Source organism: Gopherus evgoodei, chromosome 7, assembly GCF_007399415.2.
Source record: "Gopherus evgoodei ecotype Sinaloan lineage chromosome 7, rGopEvg1_v1.p, whole genome shotgun sequence".
NCBI classification, from domain to species: domain Eukaryota; kingdom Metazoa; phylum Chordata; order Testudines; family Testudinidae; genus Gopherus; species Gopherus evgoodei.
In genome coordinates, this window is record NC_044328.1 from 74,373,394 (window position 1) to 74,398,739 (window position 25,346).

Sequence of the window (25,346 nt, forward strand, 5' to 3'; positions counted from 1 at the left end):
TATTTGAGCACAGGAATTATTTCCATTACTGTGTTGCCTAGAGGCCCTGAGATCCCTCTAGGTGCTGTACAGACACACGGTTAGACAGCTCTTGCCCCAGAGAACTTGCAACCAAAATAGACAAGATAGACAAAAGATGGGAGAAAGGAAGTGCTATTATCCCCATTTTACAGATGGGGAACTGAGACGCATAGAAGCTAAATGATTTGTCCAAGGCCCCACAGGAAGTCTGTGGCAGAGCTGGGAATTGGACCTAGAGCTTCTGCGTCTTTCTCCAGTGCTTTAACAAGAAGCACGTTCTGATTTATGTGTGATAACTGCATGCCTAACTGGTGTGAAAATCAGGCCCTGGCTCTCAGCCTACATAGACTCCTGAGGGAATTTGATTGCAAGTCCCTGCAGCTTTCATCAGAGTAATGAATAACGATGGAACAGGTGCATAGGATTCATCGGATTTCTTCTAAAGAACAAGCTGAGAAATGATATGGCACAAGCAGCATGAATGCTGGCGAAACACCACAACCTCTTGTGCTGATCAGACAGCTAGAAATAGCTTCTAACGAGTTGCCTTTGTCTGTCTCTACCATGAGCTATGGATCTGCCTTTCCCCCACTGCATCTGGGTATTGGTTCGCCATTTTCCATCCCATCCTCCCCTTTTCTAAAGGCATCCCCCTTCCATCTAGCCACGATACAGCTGATACCACACCACTATTTAGCAATATGGGAATGGCAAGGGTGTCATGACAAGCTGATACCTGGTTGTGACAAGTCCCTGGAGCTTTCAGGGGCATCCCATTGAGTAGTTGTCTTGAGCCAGATGCCTGATTCCTCTTCTTTTGCAGTATGCCCAAGGCCCATTGCTAGATAGCTTGTACTGGACCAAATGGTACAACAATGAGTCACTAGCTCACAACACCCAGTCCTACATCTACTATGAGAATCTGCTGCTCGGTGTCCCACGTCTGCGCCAGCTGAAGGTGAAGAACAACTCGTGTGTGGTGCACGACAACTTTAAGGAGGACATTTCAGGCTGCTATGATGTGTACTCTGAGGACAAAGAGGAAAGAGTTCCCTTCGGGCTCATCAATGGAACTGCGTAAGTGTGCCCCTCTGACCAAACTCCTTTGCACTGGAAAATCTTTGATCGACTTTTGCTGGAACTTTGGCCAACTTTTGCTAAAATACCATGCGAAAGACTAGTCCCATGGGTAACAGGATTTTGGGGGTGAGAATCCTGTGTAGGCCTGCAGAGTGCTTTCCCTCTGACTCCCACTGGCAGTCAGACCAGGTGGGTCCTATTGGCTCCAGATCAAGGATATTAAAAAAGCTTCAGTGTCTCTCTGAGGCTGGAGCAGAAGAGGTTCCTGCTGGGGAAAAGCCTAGGAACTGCCATGCTCAGGAGAAAGCTTAGGTTGAGACTCTTGTATTTGTAGCTTAAGTTGATGAAGACACAGTCCTGGGAGAGAATATTTTTGGACCAGATGCAGTGAGGGCACGAAACTCCTTACTTCCCCTATAATATCTGTGAACCATGAAAAAGTGCCAAGTCCAATAGGTCTTGATAGCCTGTTCTCAGCCCAACCCCAGCTGTTAGGATCATTCAGTTAAGAACTGGGACTTCTGGATGCTTATCTGAACTGAACCAAACCTGCAAAACATTTTGAAGTTCACCTGCTATTAGACTGTCTGATTTCCTCATCCTTAGTTCATATTAGGATATTTGTTGTGGCGTTACTATGTTATAGTACTAGAATTGTGATGTGATCACTAGATATGTGATCATTTTGATTAACACTGTATGTGACTCGGTCAGTACGGTGAACTTGCTGTATATTGGGGTTATGAGACTTGCCTGTCTGAAAGCATTGTTCTGTCTTAAGACTGTGGGAGAAACAAGCAGGGAAGCCACTCAATGGACCCCGGTAAGCAACCTCTGAGTAAACACTCGCAGGGCAATTACAAGACAAAGGGGGAAACGATTAGTTTTGGGGAGTCTATATCCTGTCTCCAGCAAGTTGCAAGGCTTGTTCTGCCAGTGCTGGGATTAGCAAGTCAGTGAGCCAGACACAGTTAAAAAGTAACTTTGTCTTTGGGAAGCAGAGTGATCAAAAGGACATGACTGATTTTAAAGAAATCTCTCCCTGAAGAGAAGGGGTAGGGGGGAGAACTGGTTTGTGAGTGACAGGAAGAGACTGTCACGCACACCTGAACAGTCATGTGTGGCTCTGCTGGAAGCTTAGATCTGCCAAGGTCCCTGTGTGGAAGATGAATAGATCCCTGGCACCCTGTACACGTGCATTGTCTGTTCATTGTTTTCAAGTCTGTTCTTTCTATAATGTTGTAATTCTACCTAAATCATACTTTGCTTTAAAGAAGGCTGTCTGGTCACTGGACAACACCACTGTCATTGCTGCTGGAGAGACTAGAATGGCAGGCGCTGAAGATAAATCAGGCCTGCTGCCTAATCGAGGGTGATCACAGGGTACTGCGGCCAGGGCCCAGTCTGAGCATGGGAGAAGGCCAGCAGGGGTCAGCAGCGTGGCTAGGCCTGTGACGGCCAATGCCTTGTAGCAGTGGTTGTGATTGGGGGCTCCTGTTGTGCTAGGCACCAGATAGCAACACAACACGAGACAGCCCCAGCCCTGAAGAGCTTACAGTCTAAATACTCCAGTGTGGAAAAGGACAGGAGGAGAAGCCACCCAGCTGGTCCCCTGAGTCCTAACTCTGTGCCCTAGCATGGGTCACGTTGCCCCTCAAGGGTGGCTTGTGGATTTCCCTGTGCAGGTGGAGGTACCATTCTGAGGAAGAACTGGGCGGCTCGTCCCACTGGGGCCGACTAACCAGCTATAGTGGGGGAGGATATTACATAGACCTCAAGCTGACCCAGGAGGAGAGCGCGGAAGCCCTGCGAGTCCTGAAGGAGAAGTTGTGGCTGGACCGGGGCACCCGGGTGATCTTCATTGACTTCTCTGTATATAATGCAAACATCAACCTGTTCTGCGTGCTCAGGTAGGTGGAGCGCGGTGGAGACCCTTTCGTCCTCAATCCCACCGCGTAGCACTGAAAACATGACGTTCACACCTTGCCCTGCCTTGATACCTTTAATCCAAGGCTCTCAACCACTTTACTACATTAATGAATTCAGCCCCTGTGCCCCACTGTGGGGTAGGCCCTTATTGTCCTCTAAGCCTGCAGCAGAGACATTAAGTAACTTGCCTTAGGTCATATAATGAGCTAAAGGCTGGGTTGGGGAGAGAACCCAGGAGTCCTGGCTCCCAGTACTCTCTAACCAGAAGGGATGGAGGAGACATGAGTTCTGACTTTTGAGGAGTGGGTGACATCTCCTTCCCTGAGCCCCGTCACCTTTGATGTCAGCTACTGCCATGATTTCAAGCACCATAAAGACCCACAATAGATGAACCAAGCTAAATCACTTCCTGGTGGCTGTGCCCAGGGCAGGCAGAATTATAGGTCCCTAATGTAACTATTGCCTAAGGAGAAGTATCCCGTAGCTGGTAGTAAAGCACTGCTAGGGAAGTGCTCCCTGGCCAGCAGTCAGTAAACAGTCCATTATTCAGATGAAAATTGGACACAATCCAAATAAACTCCTGTTACGTTCTCATCCAGTCTCCCCAGGAGATCCTTCACCTGCCCTGATCCCACTCCCTCCAACAGACCAGCAGCTCCTCATTTTATCAGTTTGGGGCCCCACTGTGCTAGATGCTGTACGTATCCCTCCTGAGAGGCAGTCCCTGGGAGCTGCTGCATGTAGAGACATTTTGAAAGTCTGGTCCCACCCAGGCTAGGGACTCAGGCCCAGGTCTTCACAGGTGTTTAGGGACTGAATGCCATTGAGGATCTGAACGTCCGTATTATTGGTAGCTGCCGCATGGTGAATAAGGAGCCTTTATCTTTCCACCATAACCACCAGCATTTCAGTGGTCCCTGGTTCCCTTCTCCATGTGCCGTGAGGCAGCGGAGATGATTGAAAAAGCCATATATATGTGCCTGACTCTCCCAGGCCCCTGGGTTGGAAGGTGCATCAGAAGGAGGGGGTGAGCCCAATGGATCTCAAGAACATACAACAGTCTCATGGTCATTCTGGGTTTCCTTCTCCCCTTCCAGGTTAGTAGTTGAATTTCCAGCCACCGGTGGTGCAATCCCTTCCTGGCAAATCCGCACGGTGAAGCTCATCCGATATGTCAGCACCTGGGACTTCTTCATTGTGGCCTGTGAGATCATTTTCTGCATCTACATCTTCTACTACGTGGTGGAGGAGATTCTGGAGCTGCGTATCCACAGGCTCCAGTACTTCACCAGTGTCTGGAACATCCTGGATGTGGTGGTCATACTGGTGAGTGGGGGTGGAGGTGGGGCAAAGATGGAAAAGTAAAAGGGAAGTTAAGAGCAGGGGAGCTGGCCCAGACCTTTCCCTCATCTCAGACTGAACTGCTAGAAGGAGACAATCACATGCACTAAGGCTGTGGCTTTCAATAGCAGTTCGGTGTCTTTGCAGATCTTCCCCTTGAGCACGTGGTTGGCTGGATGAGGGGCTAAGCCAGTGTGTTCCTACCACCCTGTCATAGCATTCTTTCTCAGATCTGAACCTTCGAGTTCAGAAAATGACATACTAGCATGAATTTCCCTAAGCTTAATTACCAGCTTAGATCTGATAGGCTTCCACCATCCAAAAATATAGTGTTTTGGGGCACTCTGACCTCCCCAACGTTCCCTGGGGACCCCAAGAACCCAGATCCCTTAGGTTCTTAAAACAAGGAGAAATAAACCATTCCCCCACTTTTCCCCCTCCCAGAACTTCCCTCCCTGGGCTATCCTGAGATACTGATCTAACCTCTTAAATCACCATACAGGGAAGCATCTCCCTTCCCTTTCACAAAGAGGCAAACAGATTCAAGGAAAACAGAGAGAGATTTTACCACTCCCTCCTCCCGTCTCCCCCACCCGTCCTGGTGAGTTATCCCAATCCCCTGGGATAAAAACAAGGGAAATAAAAAAAAATCAATCAAGTTCTCTAAAAAGAAATCTTTTAATAAAAGAAAGGAAAAGTAAAGAATTATCTCTGTAACTTCAAGATGTAACTATTATAGGGTCCTACAGCTTACAGACACCAGAAAGAGACCTTCCCCCCAGTACCAATACAAATCAAAATATTCCCAGCAACTACACATACAAAAGTTAACCAGCCAGATCCACAAATGCAAATAGTGTAAAACTATTAAAAAGCCTAAACCGCCTGTTTTACTTACTATATGAAAAGAAACTTAGAGAGCCTGTAGTAATGTCTGGTCTCTCTCAGACCCTCCGAGAGAAGAACAAAGAACTCACACCCAAACTTCCCTCCACCTGAATTTAAAAGTATCTTGTCTTCTGATTGGTCTTCTGATCAGGTGTCCAGTTTCCTGCTTGTAACCCTTTACAGGTATAAAAGGCATTAACCCTTAACACTCTGTTTACGACACGCCCCCCAAATCGCAGATAGTGGGGAATCTCACTGGCGGCGATTTCTTCCTAGAACTCAAAAATAACCAGATTAATACAACACATGCACCTTTACATATACTACTAAGTATATAACTAACAGACTTCTACATTTTAAGAACACTTTTTAACTACTGGATTCTGGGAAACTTTCACGAGAGAGTGCATCAGCTACTTTGTTAGAAGCTCCTGAAATGTGTTGAATTTCAAAATCAAAATCTTGGAGAGCTAAACTCCATCGAAGAAGTTTTTTGTTGTTCCCCTTGGCAGCATGAAGCCACTTTAGAGCAGCATGGTCGGTCTGTAGCTGGAACCGCCGTCCCCAAACATATGGGCGTAGCTTTTCCAGGGCGTACACAATGGCATAGCATTCCTTTTCACTGACTGACCAGTGGCTTTCTCTGTCAGACAGTTTCTTGCTGAGAAACACAACGGGATGGAAGTTGAGATCCGGTCCCTCCTGCATGAGAACTGCTCCTATACCACGCTCAGATGCATTTGTGGTTACTAGGAATGGCTTGTCAAAGTCCGGGGCCCTGAGCACAGGGTCAAACATGAGTGTCACCTTAAGCTGGGTAAAGGCCTTCTGACACTCATTAGTCCACTTGACTGCATTCGGCTGGGTCTTTTTGGTCAGGTCGGTCAGTGGGGCAGCGATTTGGCTGTAGTGTTGTACAAATCGCCTGTAGTACCTGGCCAAGCCTAAGAAGGATTGGACCTGTTTCTTGGACTTTGGGACAGGCCACTTTTGGATAGCATCCACCTTGGCCTGTAGGGGGTTTATGGTTCCTCAACCCACCTGGTGTCCCAGGTAAGTTACTCTGTTTTGGCCTATTTGACACTTTTTGGCCTTAACAGTTAGTCCGGCCTGCCTGATGCGCTCAAAGACCTTTTCCAGGTGTTCTAGGTGTTCGGGCCAGGAGTCAGAAAAGATGGCCACATCATCGAGGTAGGCAACTGCATATTCGCCCAGTCCTGCTAAGAGACCATCTACCAGTCTCTGGAAGGTGGCGGGTGCATTTTGCAGCCCGAAAGGAAGTACATTAAATTCATACACCCCTGCATGGGTGATGAATGCTGACCTTTCCTTGGCAGGTTCATCTAGCGGTACTTGCCGGTATCCCTTAGTTAAGTCTATTGTAGATATGAATTGGGCACGTCCCAACTTCTTCAATAGCTCATTGGTGCGTGGCATTGGATAGTTGTCTGGATGAGTTACTGCATTTAACTTATGGTAGTCCACGCAAAAGCATATTTCCCATCTGGTTTGGGTACCAGAACTACTGGAAATGCCCATGCACTGGTAGATGGGCAGATTATACCCATCTGTAGCATGTTCTGGATCTCCCGTTCTATAGCAGCTTGGGCATGAGGAGACACCCGGTATGGTGGGGTTCTAATTGGGTGAGCATTACGTGTGTCAATGGAGTGGTATGCCCATTCAGTCCGTCCTGGGGTGGCTGAGAACAATGGGGTGAAGCTAGTGCACAGCTCCTTGATTTGTTGCCGCTGAAGACGTTCCAGGGTGGTTGAGAGGTACACCTCTTCCACGCCACCGTCTTTTTTCCCTTCGTAGTAGACACTGTCAGGCCACTCAGCGTCATCTCCTCCCTGGACTGTAAACTAACAAACCTGTAAGTCTCTGGAATAAAAGGGCTTGAGAGAATTAACATGATACACTCTGGGCTTTAAGGAGGAATTGGGAAATGCTATGAGATAGTTAACAGCTCCCAGGCGCTCTTGGACCGTGAATGGCCCTTCCCATGATGCTTCCATTTTATGGGCCTGTTGCGGCTTCAAGACCATAACCTGGTCTCCTGCCTTGAAGGAATGCTCTCTGGTATGTCTGTCATACCAGGCCTTTTGCTCTTCCTGAGCATCCTTTAGGTTTTCTTTAGCAAGGGCTAAAGAGTGTCGGAGGGTGTTTTGTAGGTTGCTTACAAAGTCCAGAATGTTAGTCCCTGGAGAAGGCATAAACCCCTCCCATTGCTGCTTCACCAACTGTAATCGCCACTTAACCTCGTGATCATACACAAGTTCAAATGGTGAAAACCCTAAACTGGGATGTGGTACAGCCCTGTAGGCAAAAAGCAACTGCTGCAACACTAGGTCCCAATTATTGGAGTGTTCATTGATGAATTTACGTATCATGGCCCCCAAAGTTCCATTAAACCTTTCCATCAGGCCATTGGTTTGATGGTGGTACGGGGTGGCCACCAAGTGGTTCACCCCATGCATTTCCCACAGTTCTTTCATGGTCCCTGCCAGGAAATTTGTCCCCGAATCTGTAAGGATATCGGAGGGCCAACCTACCCTGGCAAAAATGTCAGTTAGGGCCTGGCACACAGCTTTAGCCCTGGTGTTGCCTAGAGCTACTGCTTCCGGCCATCGGGTAGCAAAGTCCATGAAAGTCAGTACGTACTGCTTTCCTCTGGGTGTCTTTTTTGGGAAAGGACCCAGAATATTCACAGGTACTCGCTGAAATGGGACCTCAATTATGGGGAGTGGCTGGAGAGGGGCCTTGACCCGGTCTTGGGGCTTTCCCACCCTTTGGCATACCTCACAAGACTGGACATACTTGGCAACGTCCTTGCCCATCCCTTCCCAGTGGAAGGACTTCCCCAACCGGTCCTTGGTTCTGTTCACCCCAGCATAGCCACTGGAATGATCATGGGCTAAGCTTAAGAGCTTTTCCCGGTACTTAGTTAGAACCACCAACTGTTTTTGCGGATGCCAGTCTTCCTGGTGTCCACCAGAAAGAGTCTCCTCGTATAAAAGTCCTTGTTCTACAACAAACCGGGATCGATTAGAAGAGCTGAGAGGCGGTGGGGTGCTCTGTGCCGCCACCCAAGCTTTTTGAAGGCTGTCATCTGCTTCCTGCTCCGTCTGGAACTGTTCCCTTGAAGCTGGAGACACCAGTTCTTCCTTAGACTGGGGACTTGGGCTTGGTCCCTCTGGAAGCAATGTAGGTGATGGGGTTGTTTCCGTTGCTGGTGAGCCGCTTTCCGCTGGTGCACCAGGGGTTATTTCAGGCTCTGGCTGAGCCTCTTGGGTGTGGTTGTCTGCTGCTTCTGCCAGTTCAGGCTCACTGGCACCCTCTGGCGTTGGGGTTGAAGATGGATTTGCAAGCACTGTCATCAGTGCTGGCAACGGTTCTGGTGCTGGCTGCTTTTCCAGTTCCTGGTCTGGAACTGGAAGCACTGTGGCTGTTTCCGTTGTTGGCATGGGATCCGAGTCCACTACCTCTGTCTGGGTCTCTTGTAACACAGACGGGGCCCCTGTGGACAGCTCAGGAACAGGAATGGGTCTGGAAGCTTGCCTGGTTTGGCTACGGGTAACCATTCCCACTCTCTTGGCCCGCTTCACCTGGTTGGCCAAATCTTCCCCCAGTAGCATGGGGATGGAATAATTGTCATAGACTGCAAAAGTCCACATTCCTGACCAGCCTTTGTACTGGACAGGCAGTTCAGCTGTAGGCAAGTCTACAGCTTGTGACATGAAGGGGTAAATTGTCACTTGGGCCTTTGGATTGATGAATTTGGGGTTGACGAAGGATTGGTGGATAGCTGACACTTGTGCCCCAGTGTCTCTCCACGTAGTAACCTTCTTTCCGCCTACTCTCAAAATTTCCCTTCACTCCAAGGGTATTTGAGAGGCATCTGGGCCTGGGGATCTTTGGTGTGATGGCGGTGTAATGACTTGCACTCGGTTGGGGTTCTTTGGGCAGTTGGCCTTTATATGTCCCAGTTCATTACACTTAAAGCATCTTCCAGCTGACTGGTCATTGGGTCGAGGTGGGTTACTGGAGACTGGTGAGGTGGAAGAATAGGGCATCTGTGGCTTTCCTTGGGTTGTAGGTGGGGTCTTTGGCTGCCCTCAGTTGTAGGGTTTATTGTCGGTGTGCCCTCTGGGGTATTCGTTTCCCTTGACAATAGCTTTTTTCTTTTCTGCCACTTCCATCCATTTGGCTCCAATCTCCCCCGCCTCGATTACCGTTTTGGGTTTCCCATCTAGGATGTACCTCTCTATTTCCTCAGGAATACCATCTATGAACTGCTCCATTTGGATCAGGAGGTGCAGCTCATCCATATTGTTAACCTTTGTTCCTGATATCCAGGCTTCATAATTCTTTGCAATGTGGTAGGCGTGTCGGGGGAATGACATATCTGGTTTCCATTTTTGGTTTCTGAACCGCCGACGGGCATGTTCAGGTGTTACCCCTATTCTGTATCTGGCCTTGGTTTGAAAAAATTTATAATCGTTCATTTTCTCCTTAGGCATTTCAGCCGCCACCTCTGCTAAGGGTCCACTGAGCAGTGGCCTCAATTCTACCATGTACTGGTCTTCAGAGATGCTGTACCCAAGGCAGGCTCTTTCAAAATTTTCTAAGAAGGCCTCAGTGTCATCACCTGCCTTGAAGGTGGGGAATTTCTTGGAATGTGGAACAACAACTGGCGAAGTGTTGTTAGGATTGGCTGTGTTCTGTTGCTTAGCCTGTTCTAATTCCAGGGCCTGCTGGTGGGTCTCCATCTGGAGTTCCAGCTCCCTCCTGTGGGCAGCCTCTATGGCTGCTTGCTCTCTTTTGAAGGCTTCCTCTTTGGCTGCTTGCTCTCTTTTGTAGGTTTCCTCTTTGGCTGCTTGCTCTCTTTTGTAGGTTTCCTCTTTGGTTGCTAGCTCTCTTTTGCAGGTTTCCTCTTTGATTTTTTCTTCTCTTTCTCTCAGCTCCATCTCTTTTTGTTTTATTTCTAGTTCTTGTAGTTTCTTTTCCATGTCTCACTTGTGGTCTGTGTTTCTGATTTGTGCCTCTGCCTCCAGTCTTGTCAGTTTCTGTTTCAGGTCCTTGGTAGTCATGGTTCCTGTTTTCTTGTGCTGAGGCGCCCTCTGGTGTTTACTGCCTGAAATGCAGGTTCTGTGTTGGATTCCTGAGGTTGCTTAGCAACAGAGTCCTTTTAACTTCCTAGCCTCTCTGGAAAGAGTTAAAAGGCAAAAGAAACTGTCTTTCATTTACAAATGTGTTCTGGCTGGAGGGCATTGCTGACCACTTAAGGCTGCTTTGTTTAACAAACGACCGTCGTTAAACCTTAATAGCCCTCCCTATGCACAGCTAGACGGAGCAAGAAAAAAAAATTCTCTAGCTACAGTTAAAAAAAATAAACTCTTTCCCTCTGCTTATAACCAGCTAGCAGAGAAGCAAATTAATAATCTTACTGGATTTTGGATTCTTATCTTTCCCACACGCTGCACACCACGTCATAGCATTCTTTCTCAGATCTGAACCTTAGAGTTCAGAAAATGAGATACTAGCATGAATTTCCTTAAGCTTAATTACCAGCTTAGATCTGATAGGCTTCCACCATCCAAAAATATAGTGTTTTGGGGCACTCTGACCTCCCCAACCTTCCCTGGGGACCCCAAGAACCCAGATCCCTTAGGTTCTTAAAACAAGGAGAAATAAACCATTCCCCCACTTTTCCCCCTCCCAGAACTTCCCTCCCTGGGCTATCCTGAGATACTGATCTAACCTCTTAAATCACCATACAGGGAAGCATCTCCCTTCCCTTTCACAAAGAGGCAAACAGATTCAAGGAAAGCAGAGAGAGATTTTACCACTCCCTCCTCCCGTCTCCCCCACCCGTCCTGGTGAGTTATCCCAATCCCCTGGGATAAAAACAAGGGAAACAAAAAAAAATCAGTCAGGTTCTCTAAAAAGAAATCTTTTAATAAAAGAAAGGAAAAGTAAAGAATTATCTCTGTAACTTCAAGATGTAACTATTATAGGGTCCTATAGCTTACAGACACCAGAAAGAGACCTTCCCCCCTGTACCAATACAAATCAAAATATTCCCAGCAACTACACACATAAAAGTTAACCAGCCAGATCCACAAATGCAAATAGTGTAAAACAATTAAAAAGCCTAAACCACCTGTTTTACTTACTATATGAAAAGAAACTTAGAGAGCCTGTAGTAATGTCTGGTCTCTCTCAGACCCTCCGAGAGAAGAACAAAGAACTCACACCCAAACTTCTCTCCACCCGAATTTAAAAGTATCTTGTCTTCTGATTGGTCTTCTGGTCAGGTGTCCAGTTTCCTGCTTGTAACTCTTTACAGGTATAAGAGACATTAACCCTTAACACTCTGTTTATGACACACCCCCTCCAGTGGAATAGCCCCATGGACTGATACCAAGGAGTTCTGAGGTTTTTAGCCCTAGTCCCCAGTGAAGCTGGAGGCCCAGCGGTAACGCAGGCCATTTCCTCCTTTCAGCTGTCCATTGTTGCCATTGTGTTCCACATCTTTCGCACCATCGAGGTGAACAGGCTGATGGGAGAGCTGCTGAGGCATCCTGACATCTATGCAGACTTTGAGTTCCTGGCTTTCTGGCAGACCCAGTACAACAACATGAACGCAGTCAACCTGTTCTTCGCCTGGATTAAGGTACCGCATGGGCTCCCGTGACAGACTCTGCCATCTGAACAGCAGGTGGGAAAAGAACCCAGCGGACCACAGTTCAGGGGCTGTAATCTCCCCTCCCCTGGTGTGGACAGAGAGGAGCAAATGCAGGTGGTAATGGGGCAGACTAATGGAGAGGAATATCTCTGCCTTGGGTCCTGCTCTCCACATGGAAGCCCTGCGCACCACGGGGTCTGTGCTCCAGAGAGATAGGGTGAGCTGGGAGCTGTGGCATAGGAAATGGGATGTTATGGTGTTGAGCACCACATAATTTTATCCCAACAACTACAGAAAAAAATCCCCCAAAGTAGAAATGTTTAATTCCAATTGTTCTGCAACAAAAGGTTTCGCTTCTCGATTCAAAATGACTTTTGCTTTTGAAATTTCCTTCCATTTTATTTTTGTAAAAATGAAATGTTAAGACTCCCCCTACCTCACCCCCCTAAAAAATCTCCACTCGAAATCTGCCTATTAGAAAAGCCATTTTCCGTGGAGAAATTGGAGCTCAGCCTTCTGCGCGCAGTGCTCCTGGAAAGCTCCGTATCCACAGCCCTGGAGAGAAGTCATCTTATCTGCACAGCAGACAAGCCGCACAGCACAGAAAGTTTCCTCGAACAGCCCAAGCCTGCCCTGCTAGGATCCCCTCTAGGACAAAAGGGAAGGCCAGTTTCCAGACCCACTTGATCTTGGCACCTCTGCCAACGTTGTCAAGAAGGATGATAATTGGAGCCGATTTTTGTGATGATTTTCATGACATGGACACACTAGGAGCTGGGCTGAGACAGCCAGCTCCTTTCACATCGGTGCCCCAACAGCCAGCAGCTGGTAATGACCATTGGTCAGTGCTGACCTTGCTGAATGACCATTGCAGACTCAGGCAGCGACATGCCTTTGGTACAAAGCCAACAGGTTGTACTCTGTATTCTATGCTTATCTGGCCCTCGTCACCTCAGTCTGTAATGCATTTATCCTCACAACACCCCTGGGAGGTAAGGCAGGGCTACTGTCCCATTGCACAGATGGGGAAAACTGAGGCATGGGAAGATTAAGGAGTTGCCTAAGGTCACACAGGAAGTCTTTGGCAGGAATTGTACCCAGTCTTCCTCCTGGACACCCTAACCATTGGACCATCCTTCCTCTCTACCTTCTCTTCTGCCCTGCTGCATTGTTTCTTGTGGTGATACTATTAACTCGGTGTGTGCATGTATATGAGAGATGTCCACATCTTACCTTACCCCTGTCTTTTTTCCTCCTAGATATTCAAGTACATTAGCTTTAACAAAACAATGACCCAGCTTTCCTCCACGCTGGCTCGCTGTGCCAAGGACATCCTGGGTTTTGCCATCATGTTCTTCATTGTGTTCTTTGCCTATGCCCAGCTGGGCTACCTTCTCTTTGGGACGCAAGTGGAAAACTTTAGCACCTTTATTAAATGCATGTAAGTGTGTTTCTCTCTCCTTTTCCCTTCCCCACTCACCGTTTCCCTCCTCCCTTTCATTCTCTGGCATCAAGTGCAGTCCTTCTCTGGGCAGACAAATGGGCAGTATCTTCTCAGCAGATTCATCCCTGGGTGGGTTCAGAGTCACAGCTGCTCATTTTAGTGAGACTCCTCTTTTGTCACTGCATGTCAGTCCCTGCAGAGCCAAATGCAGCTCTCAGAGAGGGAGCTGGCTCCTAATTCTTCTCATTTGTTGTCAATAGAATCGTCAGCTGCATTCCCTTTAATGGAAATGAAACTTTTTTTTTACCTTCTTGAAGGAGGCATTTTGGTGGCCCTGAACTCAGGTTGTTTGCAATTTTCAATCTTTGGAAAATTTCATGATTTCAACTTTTCAGGGCAGAACGAAAACAGATTTAGAGATAGCAGCAAAGGTGGCACCTTATAGACTAACAGACGTATTGGAGCATGAGCTTTCGTGGGTGAATACCCACTTCGTCAGATGCAGGATTTAGAGATGCAGGATGCAGGATTTAGAGAGTTAGAGAAGTTAGACTTCCCCATGGAATGGAAATTCCATTTTCCAACCAACTCTGGCTCTCCTCAGCCCTGCTGGCCCCAGTACACCCTAGCATGGTGGGTAAATTCCCCTCTAGATCCATACTGAGCAACTCCACTCCAGCTCCAGGTGATGTGCACTGAGCATCCTGGCTGTGTGGATTTTGCTGCAGTTGGGTCTCTGCTTGTCTCTTGGCTATGTCAATTAGGGAAAGACTTGGGGCCTGATCCAACATCCATAGAAGTCAGTGGAAAGACTCTCGTTGACTTCAGAGGGTTATGGATGAGACCATTAATGATCTAACTGCACTAATTCAAATGAGAGACCTCTTTCCTGTCCCCCCAGCAGGATGGTCTGTGCTGCACATGACATGCACAAGGGCAAATTCAACTCAGTTACACGCATACAGCCATACTGCAGTCATGAGGCCAGGAGGGTGCAAGTGACAGCAGCCTGCAGCTCAGTGTGTGGATGATCACCACTAGGATTAGGCAGGGAACTTGGCTTGGGAACTTGTTTGTGCAGCAGGGAAAGAGACCCAGTGATCACAGAGCAAATCCCCTCCTCCTCACAACCCCTAACTAAAAGGGGGAGGAGAAATTGCTGATCCATGCTACAGCTGGAAATCCAGGGGGTTACTCTCATTACAATTACTCAGGAAATGAGGGAGGAAGTGGGATATTTCACTTCTATTAGGAAAAACTAACCCCTCTACCTTTTCTATGTTCCCTCTTGCTGCGGCTCGAAGACTCCAACTCCGTGGCTTCTAGTTTAAAGCAAAAGTCACAGCTTTCACCTCTAGGGCTCCACTCCAAATCCAGTCCAGCCAGTGGCCTCTGTCAGCTGTGTCCATCTCACTGGACAGCTGCTCAGCCTGTGTGAAATGCATTTGAGGGCCTCGGTTCCACATGGCCAAACGTCCACAGGAGAAGATCCCCCAACCAGACTTGCACTGAGCCCCTGCCGGCTCCGGGGTGGGCTTGGCTAGCACGTGAGGTTGAGTTGGACCATGACCTCAGTCATGTTAATTCACATGATGTTTTCAGTCAGTGTAGATGGAGATGTGTCTAGCATCGTAGCAGCTGCTCACGGTTAGCTCCGGTTCCAGTCAGACTTACCCAGGAGCAGATGACACAATGCTAGACAGGATGGAATTGTAGGTGAGTCATATTACTTCACTTGACTCTTCAAGGTCATATTCTAACCCAGGGGTTCTCAAACTGGGGGTCTGGACCCTTTAGGGGGTCACAAGTTTATTACATGGGGGGCCATGAGCTGTCAGCCTCCACCCCAAACCCCACTTTGCCTCCAGTCTTTATAATGGTGTTAAATATATTTTAAAGTGTTTTTAATCTATAAGAGGCATCGCACTCAGAGGCTTGCTGTGTGAAAGGGGTCACCAACATAAAAGTTTGAGAACCACTGTTTAACACTAGCGTCAAGTGAAAAGCCTCCCCAGGGTTGAAATTGTAGATGGGTTTTTTACACAGAGCCATGCCATGCTAGCCAAACACTGCTATGGACTCCCCCTCAAGGGCACAGAACAGAGTTTTATTCAACAGACCTCAAGGAAGGGGGAAACCTTGTCTGTAACTGTCAGGGACCCAGGGCTGCCTGGTTGTGGCTAGTAAAACTTCATCTGCATGTTGGATGGGACCTCACTTGGCCTCTTGTCAGTTGCTTCAATAAGCCCAGCTGTAGGAGACTGATCTGGATTGTCTTTTGGCTCACACATCATCCACAGCATTGCTAATCACACTCCTGTCACAAAATCTCTGAGCCACAGTCTACAGCTCAGTTGCACCTTGATTGCTGTCTGTGGTAGGGCAAAGACTCACCAGCACGGCACCTCCTGCTGGTCGTCCAGGGAATTAGCGTTTTCCAGCCCTGAGCGCCCTCTGCAGGCCGGTGTTTCACCTGCCACTGGCTCCCCATGTCCCTCTCGGACCCGGGTGCCCTTCTATGTCAGTGTTCTGGCCCCGCAGTAACCCACAATCTGGGTCTTCCCACCCACGGGAACCCCCAACCCTCTAGCCCCACCTTGCCTCAGTGGCTACTGCCAGTCATCATCTAGCCCCTGCTCCCCAGGGCAGACTGCAGTCTGTAAACCACTCATCATTGGCAAGGGGGGGGTTGGACCAGCTGCCTGTGCCTATCTGTGGGATGCCTCTTTGCAGCCCCAGTACCCTTTGTGGGCCCTTGACTCAGCCTGCAGCCTGGGGCTTAGCTAGGCTGGAGCTCCCCAGCTCCCTCTGCCCTTCCCCAGCACTGCTCCACCCTAGGTACTCTTCTCTGCTTCCAGGCAGCCAGGTCCTCCTCTCTCTAGGAAGCGAGAGAGAGTGTGTCTGTCAGTCTCTGGCCCTCAGCACTCTTATAGGGCCAGCTATGGCCTGACTGGGGCGTGGCCTCACCTGTGGGTGCTTCCTCCAATCAGCCTAGCTTTTCCCTCACCCCAGCCCTCTCCCAGGGCTGCTTTAACCCCGTCAGGGCAGGAGCGGGGTAACTACCCAGCTACAATGTCACCTACACCCTTCTAATCCCATAATATTGTTCCTAGAGGCATGAGAATCACACATGATCACCATGGTTGAAATTTTCAAGGGACATGCAGTGTTGCTGGTGGAAGAGCAACAGCTGGACTGGGACTTGGGTTCTATTCCCAGCTCTGCTACTGGCCTGCTGGGTGACATTAAGCAGGTCACGTCCCTGCCTTATGCTTTAGTTTCCCCATAAGTAAAATAAGGGTACCAACCTACTTTGTAAATCACTTTGAGATCTTGCGCTTTTCAGATGGAGCTCAGAGCTATTGTTATATGTATGTAAATCCATCAGACAGCTTTGACAATCTCAGGCCAATCGTAGCACTCCGTTCTCCATGCTGATCACCACAGCGTGGGCACCTCCTGCCGAGCGAGGCTAAACTCAACCACTAACGTGTTGGCAGAACAAATGGTATGTTCAGCTCTAGCGAGCACAGTAGACCCATCTCATGCAGAAATCGAAAGGCAGGAAATGCATGGCCAGCCAGGTGTGCAGGTTGGTACGTTTCAAGGGCTCAGCCCTGTGAAACGGCCAGCGAGTTGTCTCGAAGTGTAGGACTCTCTAATACATGTCAAGCTGTGTCATCGATACACTGCAGGCACGGTGCTGACCAGGGACTCTTTCTGTTCCTAGCTTCACCCAGTTTCGGATCATACTTGGCGACTTTGACTACAATGCCATCGACAATGCCAACAGGGTGCTGGGGCCCATTTACTTCGTCACTTACGTCTTCTTCGTTTTCTTTGTGCTGCTGGTAAGCGAAAGGGGCTGTTCTGCCTAGAATGAAGATTATTGTTCCGTGCGTTGCAGCAGTGCAGACCAGACTGAGAGCAGGACCATGTCCTGGACAGACACCCAGAGGGAGACAGACAAGAGCACATTATTTACTTACCCATTTTGGACATGGGGAATTGGAGCCCAGGGAGATCCACCGAAGCCGCGGGACCAGCGACCGGCAGAGCGCCCCCCCATGGCATGACCCCGTGCTTGGGGCGGCGAAATGTCTAGAGCCACCCCTGCCTGCAGAGCCTGGAATTGAATCTGGGTGTCCTGGATCCTGATCCAGTGCCATAAGCATGAGCCCCTTCCTCTCTAGAGAGCACTGTGCTGGTCTATGGTCACCGTCCCCTCGCCCCGGGCCCTGTGTTTTCAGTGGGAGCATCACCAGGTGGGAACGTCTCCCTGTTTGTCTGATCCCTGCTGACAGATACTGTGCTGAGAGGCAGTGTTGCTGTCTGACCATGGAAAGTCACCTACAAATTGGTCCTTCCATCCTCCCCTCCCCAAAATGCTGCCACTGCCCCAAGGCCATAAAGCAGAAAAAGAACTGGTGTGGGCAGGCCAGATGGCTCAGTCTGCTTCAGCTAGTTTCTTCTTTCACTAGAACATGTTCCTGGCCATCATCAACGACACCTACTCAGAAGTCAAGGAGGAGCTTTCAAACCAGAAGAACGAGCTGCAGCTCTCAGACATCCTGAAGCAGGTTGTATAGAGCCCCATCACTCCCAACTCGCTTTGTCCTAACACACCAGAGAGTGAATGCAGCACCACAGGTCCCAAATTCACATGAAATGTACTAGAGAGGGGCCTCTGCCAAGCCTCCAGATCCATCCCGGGGGGCAGGAGGAGTTCCACATCTGGATCCAAACATGGCTGGGCCTGTTGGCCAAACTCCCAACAGTCCTGAACGTTTGGGGTCTTTGAGGGCTGGATCTGCATTTTGTGGCTTGAGCCTCTCTCTCCCTCCAGATTCCCAGGCAATAGCTGCCACCAGCGCTGATCTCTCTCCTCTGTAGCATGCTTATGGCCATGTCCCGAAATCCACAGCATGTTTGTTTCATTCCAAAGGAAAGGTGGTTTTCTTCCACCCAAGTGAAAGAGAAGCTTGGAAGTGGAAACAGGGACTGTAGAAAGGGGCCAAGGGAAACTTATTCCTCAGACAAAGACAGGCATGCATGCTCCAAAACCACCTTCCCTCCAGTGCCCAACTGCAGTCAGAATGCTTCCAGATAGCCTTGAGGTGATGCCCTCTGATCGGAGCCAGGGGAAGGGACAGACTCCAGACAGCTGATGTGAGCAGGGTTCTCCCGTGGGGGAAAATCCTGAGGTCTTATTCAGATTCCACCTGGGCAGAACCATCCTCCCCGCCATTGGAATCAATGAAGTGGTGCCCCTTTCTGCCTATGCAGTGTCTACACTGGGTGGGCACCCTGTGAGTGATCACAGTCAAGACCCTGACTTGGATGACTGCCCATCAGCAGCTGCAGGTCTCCCAGCCGAATCAGATGGAAGCCTCCCCTATCTGAGGCCGTAGAAGGTGTGGAGATTCTGCCCCCGCTGGAGCTCTGTGTTAGGGCAGTGATGCTTCTGGCTTGGGAAGAAAGGTGGCTCAGTCAGTGAAGAAAGTCTTGTATACAAGACTAACATATCCCAGTGTTACCTGTATCATCTGGCACCTGTGCAGTGTTTTACAGCTATCTCGGCTTTGCTTCTGTCTGCCCTGCATCTCCATTAAACCTCCATGGGCATCTCTGACCCCAGGGCTACCACAAGACGCTGATGAGGCTGAAGTTGAAGAAAGAGCGGATTTCGGACGTTCAGAAGGCTCTCCAGAACGGGACAAAGGAGCTAGAGTTTGAGGATTTTAAGAACAGTTTGAAAGAGTAAGTTGGTCAATTACAGGGCCCCAATTTCCCAGAACGACTCTGCTTCACTCGTTGTGAGCTTCCCCTAACGTTCATTACATTTCTGCTGCAATGCTCAGATGTGCCGTTCCTTTGGTCTTTCTAAACCCTAGTCATTTATGGGCCAGATCCCTGTCCAGTGTAAATCAGCGTAGCTCCATTGCCTCCCTGGAGCTACACTGATTCAGACTGGCTGCGGATCCAGCCCTAAATACCAGGCAATGCAGAGTGATGGCTCCAGAAGCTAGCTGTGCTGTGCTGTGGTGCATGAGCCAGCTCTGCATCTGAGAGATGATTGGGTTCTGTCTGTGCCCTGTGCCTTTCCAAGCAGAGGAGTATCCCTGCCTGCTGGGGAGTGGGGTGAGGTGGTGGAAGGCAGCTGCCGCATTGTGTGTCAGTTCGCATGCAGAACATTATAAAGTGTGGCACAGTCTCTTTCTCATGGGCTCTTTACATTTGTTCTTTGTTGTTTTCCTTAATGTGCAGTAAATCTAGGCAGAGAGCTACCTATTGCATCTTTTATGTACAGGAAACATAACAGCTTTCACATGAGCCCATATCCACTACCACCTCCCCTTGCTCCTCAGCCAGCATGGCAGCTAATTCCAGCTTGCCATGCTGGTTTTCAGTGTCATCCATGTGGACCATCTCAACCTGATCTGCCCAACTTGTAGCCACCTCTTCCTCTACCCACTCACCTGGCTTCTCCAGCCTCGGCTTCCCCTGACTCTCTACATAGCCTTGATCTGTCCCCCCTATCCGGAGCTCACTCTGCTACCCCCATTAATTACTACCTCACTACCGCCCTTTAATTAACCTGATGAATTTAGACTCTAAGCACTTCAGCCTTCTCCCCATGAAGCAGTTAGCTCACTTCCAGGCACTGGAAAAGTCCAGCGTTAAATTCTCACCAGCAAACCCTTCCTCTCCATTTAAAGCTGCATAATAAATAGAATTTTGCTGCCATTCTCATTCCTGTTTCGCTGACGTTGGGTTGTGGCTCTCGTTTGAGCTGTGCAAATAATGGATTTTTCAGCTCATGGGCAGTTCTGAAAAACTGGGGCAGGTGATTGTTTTGGGTTGACCCAAAGCTTCAAATTTTTGAGCAAATCAGAAGGTTGAAGAAAATTTGGCTTGGATTTCACATTTTTACATTTAAAAAAAAACCTATTAAATGTGAAGATTTCCAAACAGTCATTTTGACCCCCCAAAATCAAAAAGTTTCATCTGGAAAATGTCAAAACAAAACACCGCAATTTTTTCAGATTTTTTTCCCCACCACAATCTGGCAAAACAGACACGACTTTTTGAAACGTTTTGGGTGTTGTCAAATCTGCGTTTTTTTGCCAAATTAAAAAAAGTTCCTGACATAAAATGTCACCCAGCTCTGGTTCTTCTAACCTGCGTTTACCTACAATGCACTGCTCTTATCCCAAGGCAGGTACCCCAGTGACACTCTCTGGTTAGAATCTAGTAACATACTGAATTGCTCTTCCTTGTGTCTTCTTGGGTCCATTCTCTTTGCATCCTGTCTTATTAGGCTGGGTCATGCCGAGCATGAGATCACAGCAGCCTTTTCCAGATTTGACAAAGACGGTAACCAGGTCCTTGATGAAGAGGAACAGAAGCGAATGAGGCATGACCTAGAGGAGAAAAGGGTAAAGGATGGGGGTGTGGGCTGAGAAGGGAACCCTTTTTTAACACTGTTCAATCTCCAAAATTCCTTGGGTCCTGATCCTGGGGCAGGCATGTCAAATAAATGGGTGCCATGTCTGCATCTCTGCATACACCGCAAGGGAAGATGAGTTTTTGACAGCCTGTGTTGCTAGGTATTAAATATGCTTTGGTAAGTCTGGCCAGAACTACAACCAGCTTTCCACGTGTGTATGTCTCTCTCTTTGTCTTCTAGGTTGCTTTGAATGCAGAGATTGAAAACTTGGGCAAATCCTATGGTGATAACAACCTGGATGAGAATCTGACCCTTGTGGAGGCAAAGAACAATCACGCCAATAAGTCCACCTGTGTATCTGAGGAAGAATTCCAAATGTGGGTCACTGCTGATGCTAGTCCAGCATCTGAAAGCAAAGAGCTTGATTTCCTGCTGCTCTGCCCCGTCATGGAGCCACATCCACCTGTGCCTCACGGGTGTGAAACCTTTCCAGCATGACCTGGTCATGTTGTTCCCCCACCGCGCACAGAAAGGCCAGGCCACATCCGGCCCCTTTTGTAATTTCCTGGCATGTGTCTGGAATAATCTCTCCATCTGCTGCTGCAAGGGTGGGGCGGGGGTCATGCTACCGACCCAGGTCAGAGGGTGGAATGGGCCCCCTCAGCCAGTGCAGCAGGAAGGATTTGTGTAGGAATGACCCTGATTAACACCAGTTGAGGATCTGGCCCTTATTCTCCAGGCGTGAGGATGTAGGCAGGGCAGGACTATTTCTCCCAAAGAGGGAGCACAGTCTAGGGCTTAACACATAGCACGGGGAGTCCGGAGATCCTGGTTCTGCCACAGCAGGCAGGATCAAGCAGGAGGGATAGCTCAGTGGCTTGAGTATTGGCCTGCTAAACCCAGGGGTGTAAGTTCAGCCCTTGAGGGGGCCATTTAGGGATCTAGGGCAAAAATCTGTTTGGGATTGGTCCTTTGAGCAGGAGGTTGGACTAGACGACCTCCTGAGGTCCCTTCCAACCCTGGTGTTCTATGATCCTGGGCCAGGCATGTAGGGCCATACTGAGACAGAGGTTGGAGCAGGACAAGGCTGCTCTGGGAGGCTCATCTAACCACGTGGGGAAATAGCTTGGCCCCATCCGCATTACCTGGCCAGTGGTTAACCTGCTTGGGTCATAATTTGTCTTAAGCATGATCATTAACCACAGCTGAAAGCATAGCCATGGGTCCAGAGCCTCAGCTGGTATCAATCAGCAGAGCTTCATTGACTGGGCTGAAGCTCTGCCAGATAACACCCATGGGGGATCTGGCCAGGCTCTGTATGTTCTCTGCGACTGACCCTGCCTGTGTCATAGGGGAAGTTTTACAAGGGCTCGTGCTCTCTTCCGCAGCCTCCTGCGACGGGTCCTGCAGCTGGAGCACTCGATTGGCAGCATCGTGTCCAAGATTGATTCAGTGGTGAGCAAGCTGGAGGCACTGGAGAGAAACAAACTGCAGAGGAAAGACCTGGTGGGCAAGCTGCTCGACAACATCAGCAAGGTCAGTTGTCCTCAGACAGACACCCCAGCCAGCTCCCTGGCAAGCAGGCCGTGTCCCCATCCGACTGGCCTGGGGGGTCTCTCCCTGCCTGAATGCATTGGGTCAGTTAGCAGCTTGTCTTCCAGGCCCTGCTCCTATAGCAGTGCTGAACACTTTGAAAGAACAAGCCCTTTGCGTTAAGGGTGGATGTGACACCAAACCTCTTGCCTGCAGTGTTCCAACCCTAATGCTCAGACCACATCCACTAGTGGCATCTGGCCCATTAATTATCACCTGTACACAGATCTCTCTCCACGGCAGAGCGCTTTCAGAACTACTGCCAAACCCACAAAGGACTCTCAGCATGGCCATGTGAACACAGCTGCTGGGAATGCTCCAGTGAATAGACATTTGCCTGAGCATTCCCTTGGAACATTCTTGCAAGCATTTTGCAGAAAGGAATTGCACACCTTTAAAAAAGACTCCAATGAGGCTAATCTGCAAGCCCTTGGTGGCCCATGGAAGGTATATGGGGTTGGAGAGGAGACCCCAATAAAAGCGCGCAGCCCAATCAGTGCATGGCCCAGGTTCTCTCCAGCTGTGGCGATGGAGCCTTTGGTAGTGTTCTTGGTAAATTATTGACAGTGCAAACATCCATTTCGTCCCCTCTGTAACAGGAGGAACAGCCCAGGCAGGAAGAACTGCTCCAGCGGAACCTAGACCCGCTGGTGAAGGAAAACCAAGGAGGCTGGGAGACAAAGCACATGCTGGGAAACAACCTCAGTGGGAGCTCTCCCCAAAATGATAACAGCATCTACTCCAACCTGCCCAAGTCGGGGTTACCGGGCTCTCAGGCGCCTAAGAACACCCGGCCTCAGTCTAATGTGCACTTCTGACACCCATCGGAATGTTCCCATCCCACCTTGGATCCCAGGGCATTGAGTCAGTCTCAGCTGATTCCCTGTTGTTAGACTAGCCACGAAAAAGACAGACTATAACAAAGATGTCTGTCTCAGCTGATCCTGTGCAGAATCATGGATGTTATTGTTTTTTATTTGCCAAGTTGTGTAACACCATAGATCTAGAACTCCAGGTTCAAACACCTCTGGGCTTCAAGGAAGTGTTCAGACCAGGATCCAGACTGTGCTGCTGGCTCCTGTATCTGTAAATTGGCTGAACTTGTCCTGTCCCCCTCCCTCCATCTCCCCAAGATCTGAACACCTCAGAGCAGTGAGGAAAATTTGGATCCAGAGTGGATCTTTGCAGCTCTCTCTCTCTCTCTCTCTCTCTCACACACACACACACACAGAGTCATTTACAGGCTACAGTTGTGGGGGGCTGCTAAACAAGGAGGGATATATGTGTTGCAAAGAGAAACGTGCTAATTAACCTCAGGCCCGCCAACAGCAATCCTGGGCCTCAGGGCAGAAGTCATTGGGCCCCCTAGAAAGGTCCACCTGACATTTGGGCGGTGCTGTGCCTGCACTGGCTGGTGCCCAGCGAGCTGCTGGGCACACTCTTCTGGCACGGCCAGGGCTTCTACATGTCTGCCTGGCTGCCTTCGCTGCCGCCAGTACCACCCCACACGTGATTAGGAGCCTTGTGGCCGCCTGGGCGATTTTAAAGGGGCCCAGGGCTCCTGACCATGGCTATCGCAGTAGTGGCGGCGGTCAGGGGCCTCAGTGCCCTTTTAAATTGCCTGGGGCCCTGACCAGTTGCCTTCTTTGCTTCTCCCGTCCCCTTCTCCCCCATGCCCCAGCCTGTGGGCCTGGTTAACCTTGTTCATCACTTCTGCTTTTCCTCCGTGCCTCACGGTGGTAGCCATGCCTTCACCCCCTCACTCAGCAGGCACAGAGCTGAGCTGAGAGGCATCTGGCTGAAAGGAGGAGCTCTGAGGCATAGGTGGACATTGGTTGTGTTTCTGAAGGCAGCATTGAGAGTAGGCATGGGGGGAGGATTGCAGGGGTTGCACACAGTCGAGCAGGGTCGCTGAGGGGCACCTTTAAGCAATTTCTTACCAAAGCTGCTGTTCCCAGAATCTGACAGCTCCTCCCCCCACCCCTGTTCTTTTCAGATCACTTTAAGCACCAGCTGAAGGAGACCTATGGCTGGGCCATTAGCATGGTTTCCAACTCCTCTGTTAACGCTAGAATTCCCACCGTTTCCCAAAATTGCAAATTGTGAAATTTCAGAGCACCGGCCATCTAGCTGTGAAATGATGACATTTCCCCTGGGTTTTGCCATGGAAACAGTTTTGCTTGAAGTTGGGCTGAGAATGGCCATCCAGTGGAAATGTGGCAACGACAGGCCCATTGACAGCATCTCAGCGCAGTGTGAAAATACTCCTATTCTGAGCATTTTACACCTGTCTTGAGACTATTTTACACCCTTCCCCCCCCCCCACCCCCGGAGTTGATGCCACCAACTATTGATACTGGGCCAGATTCTCAGCTGGTGTGAAGTGGCAGTGAATTCAGTTGGGATATGCTCATTTACACCAATTGAGAATCCAACTGCTCCTACATTCCAGATCGTCCATTTCATTATTTCATATGTTTCTGGTCACAGCAGTAAACTCTGACACCAGCAATTAAATAGCTTTGATAAGTAACATTGCAGGAGATTGTTCAGTGAAATTAGCCAGTATGAGATTTTAGATTTCAGTTATGTTAACTTCCATTTTATATAGTAACTGTCATCCCAAAGTTCTCTACTGATTTGTTTACTTATATGCAGTATAAAGAAATCACTTCACCGACCACTGAAATGCACCTCTGGTGTGGAAGATGGCAGTTGCTTAGTAGCAGTACTATACAAAAGTTCAGGACAGGAATAAAGGGATTTGAAATATGCTAATCACAAATGCATCACAAAGGGGTAAACTGTATTAAACTCAAATATCCTCTTAAATCTGTATATAAAAATGGTCTCTGATGTATTGGGTGGTGTTAGACCATGGTTACCCATTCACTGCAGGCTGTAATATT

At 49.1% G+C, this 25,346-nt stretch overlaps 1 protein-coding gene across 1 annotated transcript in view; it reads left to right on the forward strand.

Moving 5' to 3' along the window:
* PKD2L1 (polycystin 2 like 1, transient receptor potential cation channel) overlaps positions 1-24,776 on the forward strand; it is a 36,776-nt gene extending 12,000 nt beyond the window's left edge. Inside the window, exons 4-15 of the mRNA XM_030570994.1 lie at positions 845-1,098; positions 2,787-3,011; positions 4,128-4,356; positions 11,768-11,938; positions 13,210-13,391; positions 17,125-17,245; positions 17,876-17,974; positions 19,033-19,154; positions 20,716-20,833; positions 21,085-21,221; positions 22,233-22,380; positions 23,037-24,776. Of these exons, the coding sequence (XP_030426854.1) occupies positions 845-1,098; positions 2,787-3,011; positions 4,128-4,356; positions 11,768-11,938; positions 13,210-13,391; positions 17,125-17,245; positions 17,876-17,974; positions 19,033-19,154; positions 20,716-20,833; positions 21,085-21,221; positions 22,233-22,380; positions 23,037-23,255 (2,025 nt within the window). The 3' untranslated portion in view covers positions 23,256-24,776. The remainder of the gene's footprint in view (positions 1-844; positions 1,099-2,786; positions 3,012-4,127; positions 4,357-11,767; positions 11,939-13,209; positions 13,392-17,124; positions 17,246-17,875; positions 17,975-19,032; positions 19,155-20,715; positions 20,834-21,084; positions 21,222-22,232; positions 22,381-23,036) is intronic.
* Positions 24,777-25,346: the final 570 nt, after the last annotated feature.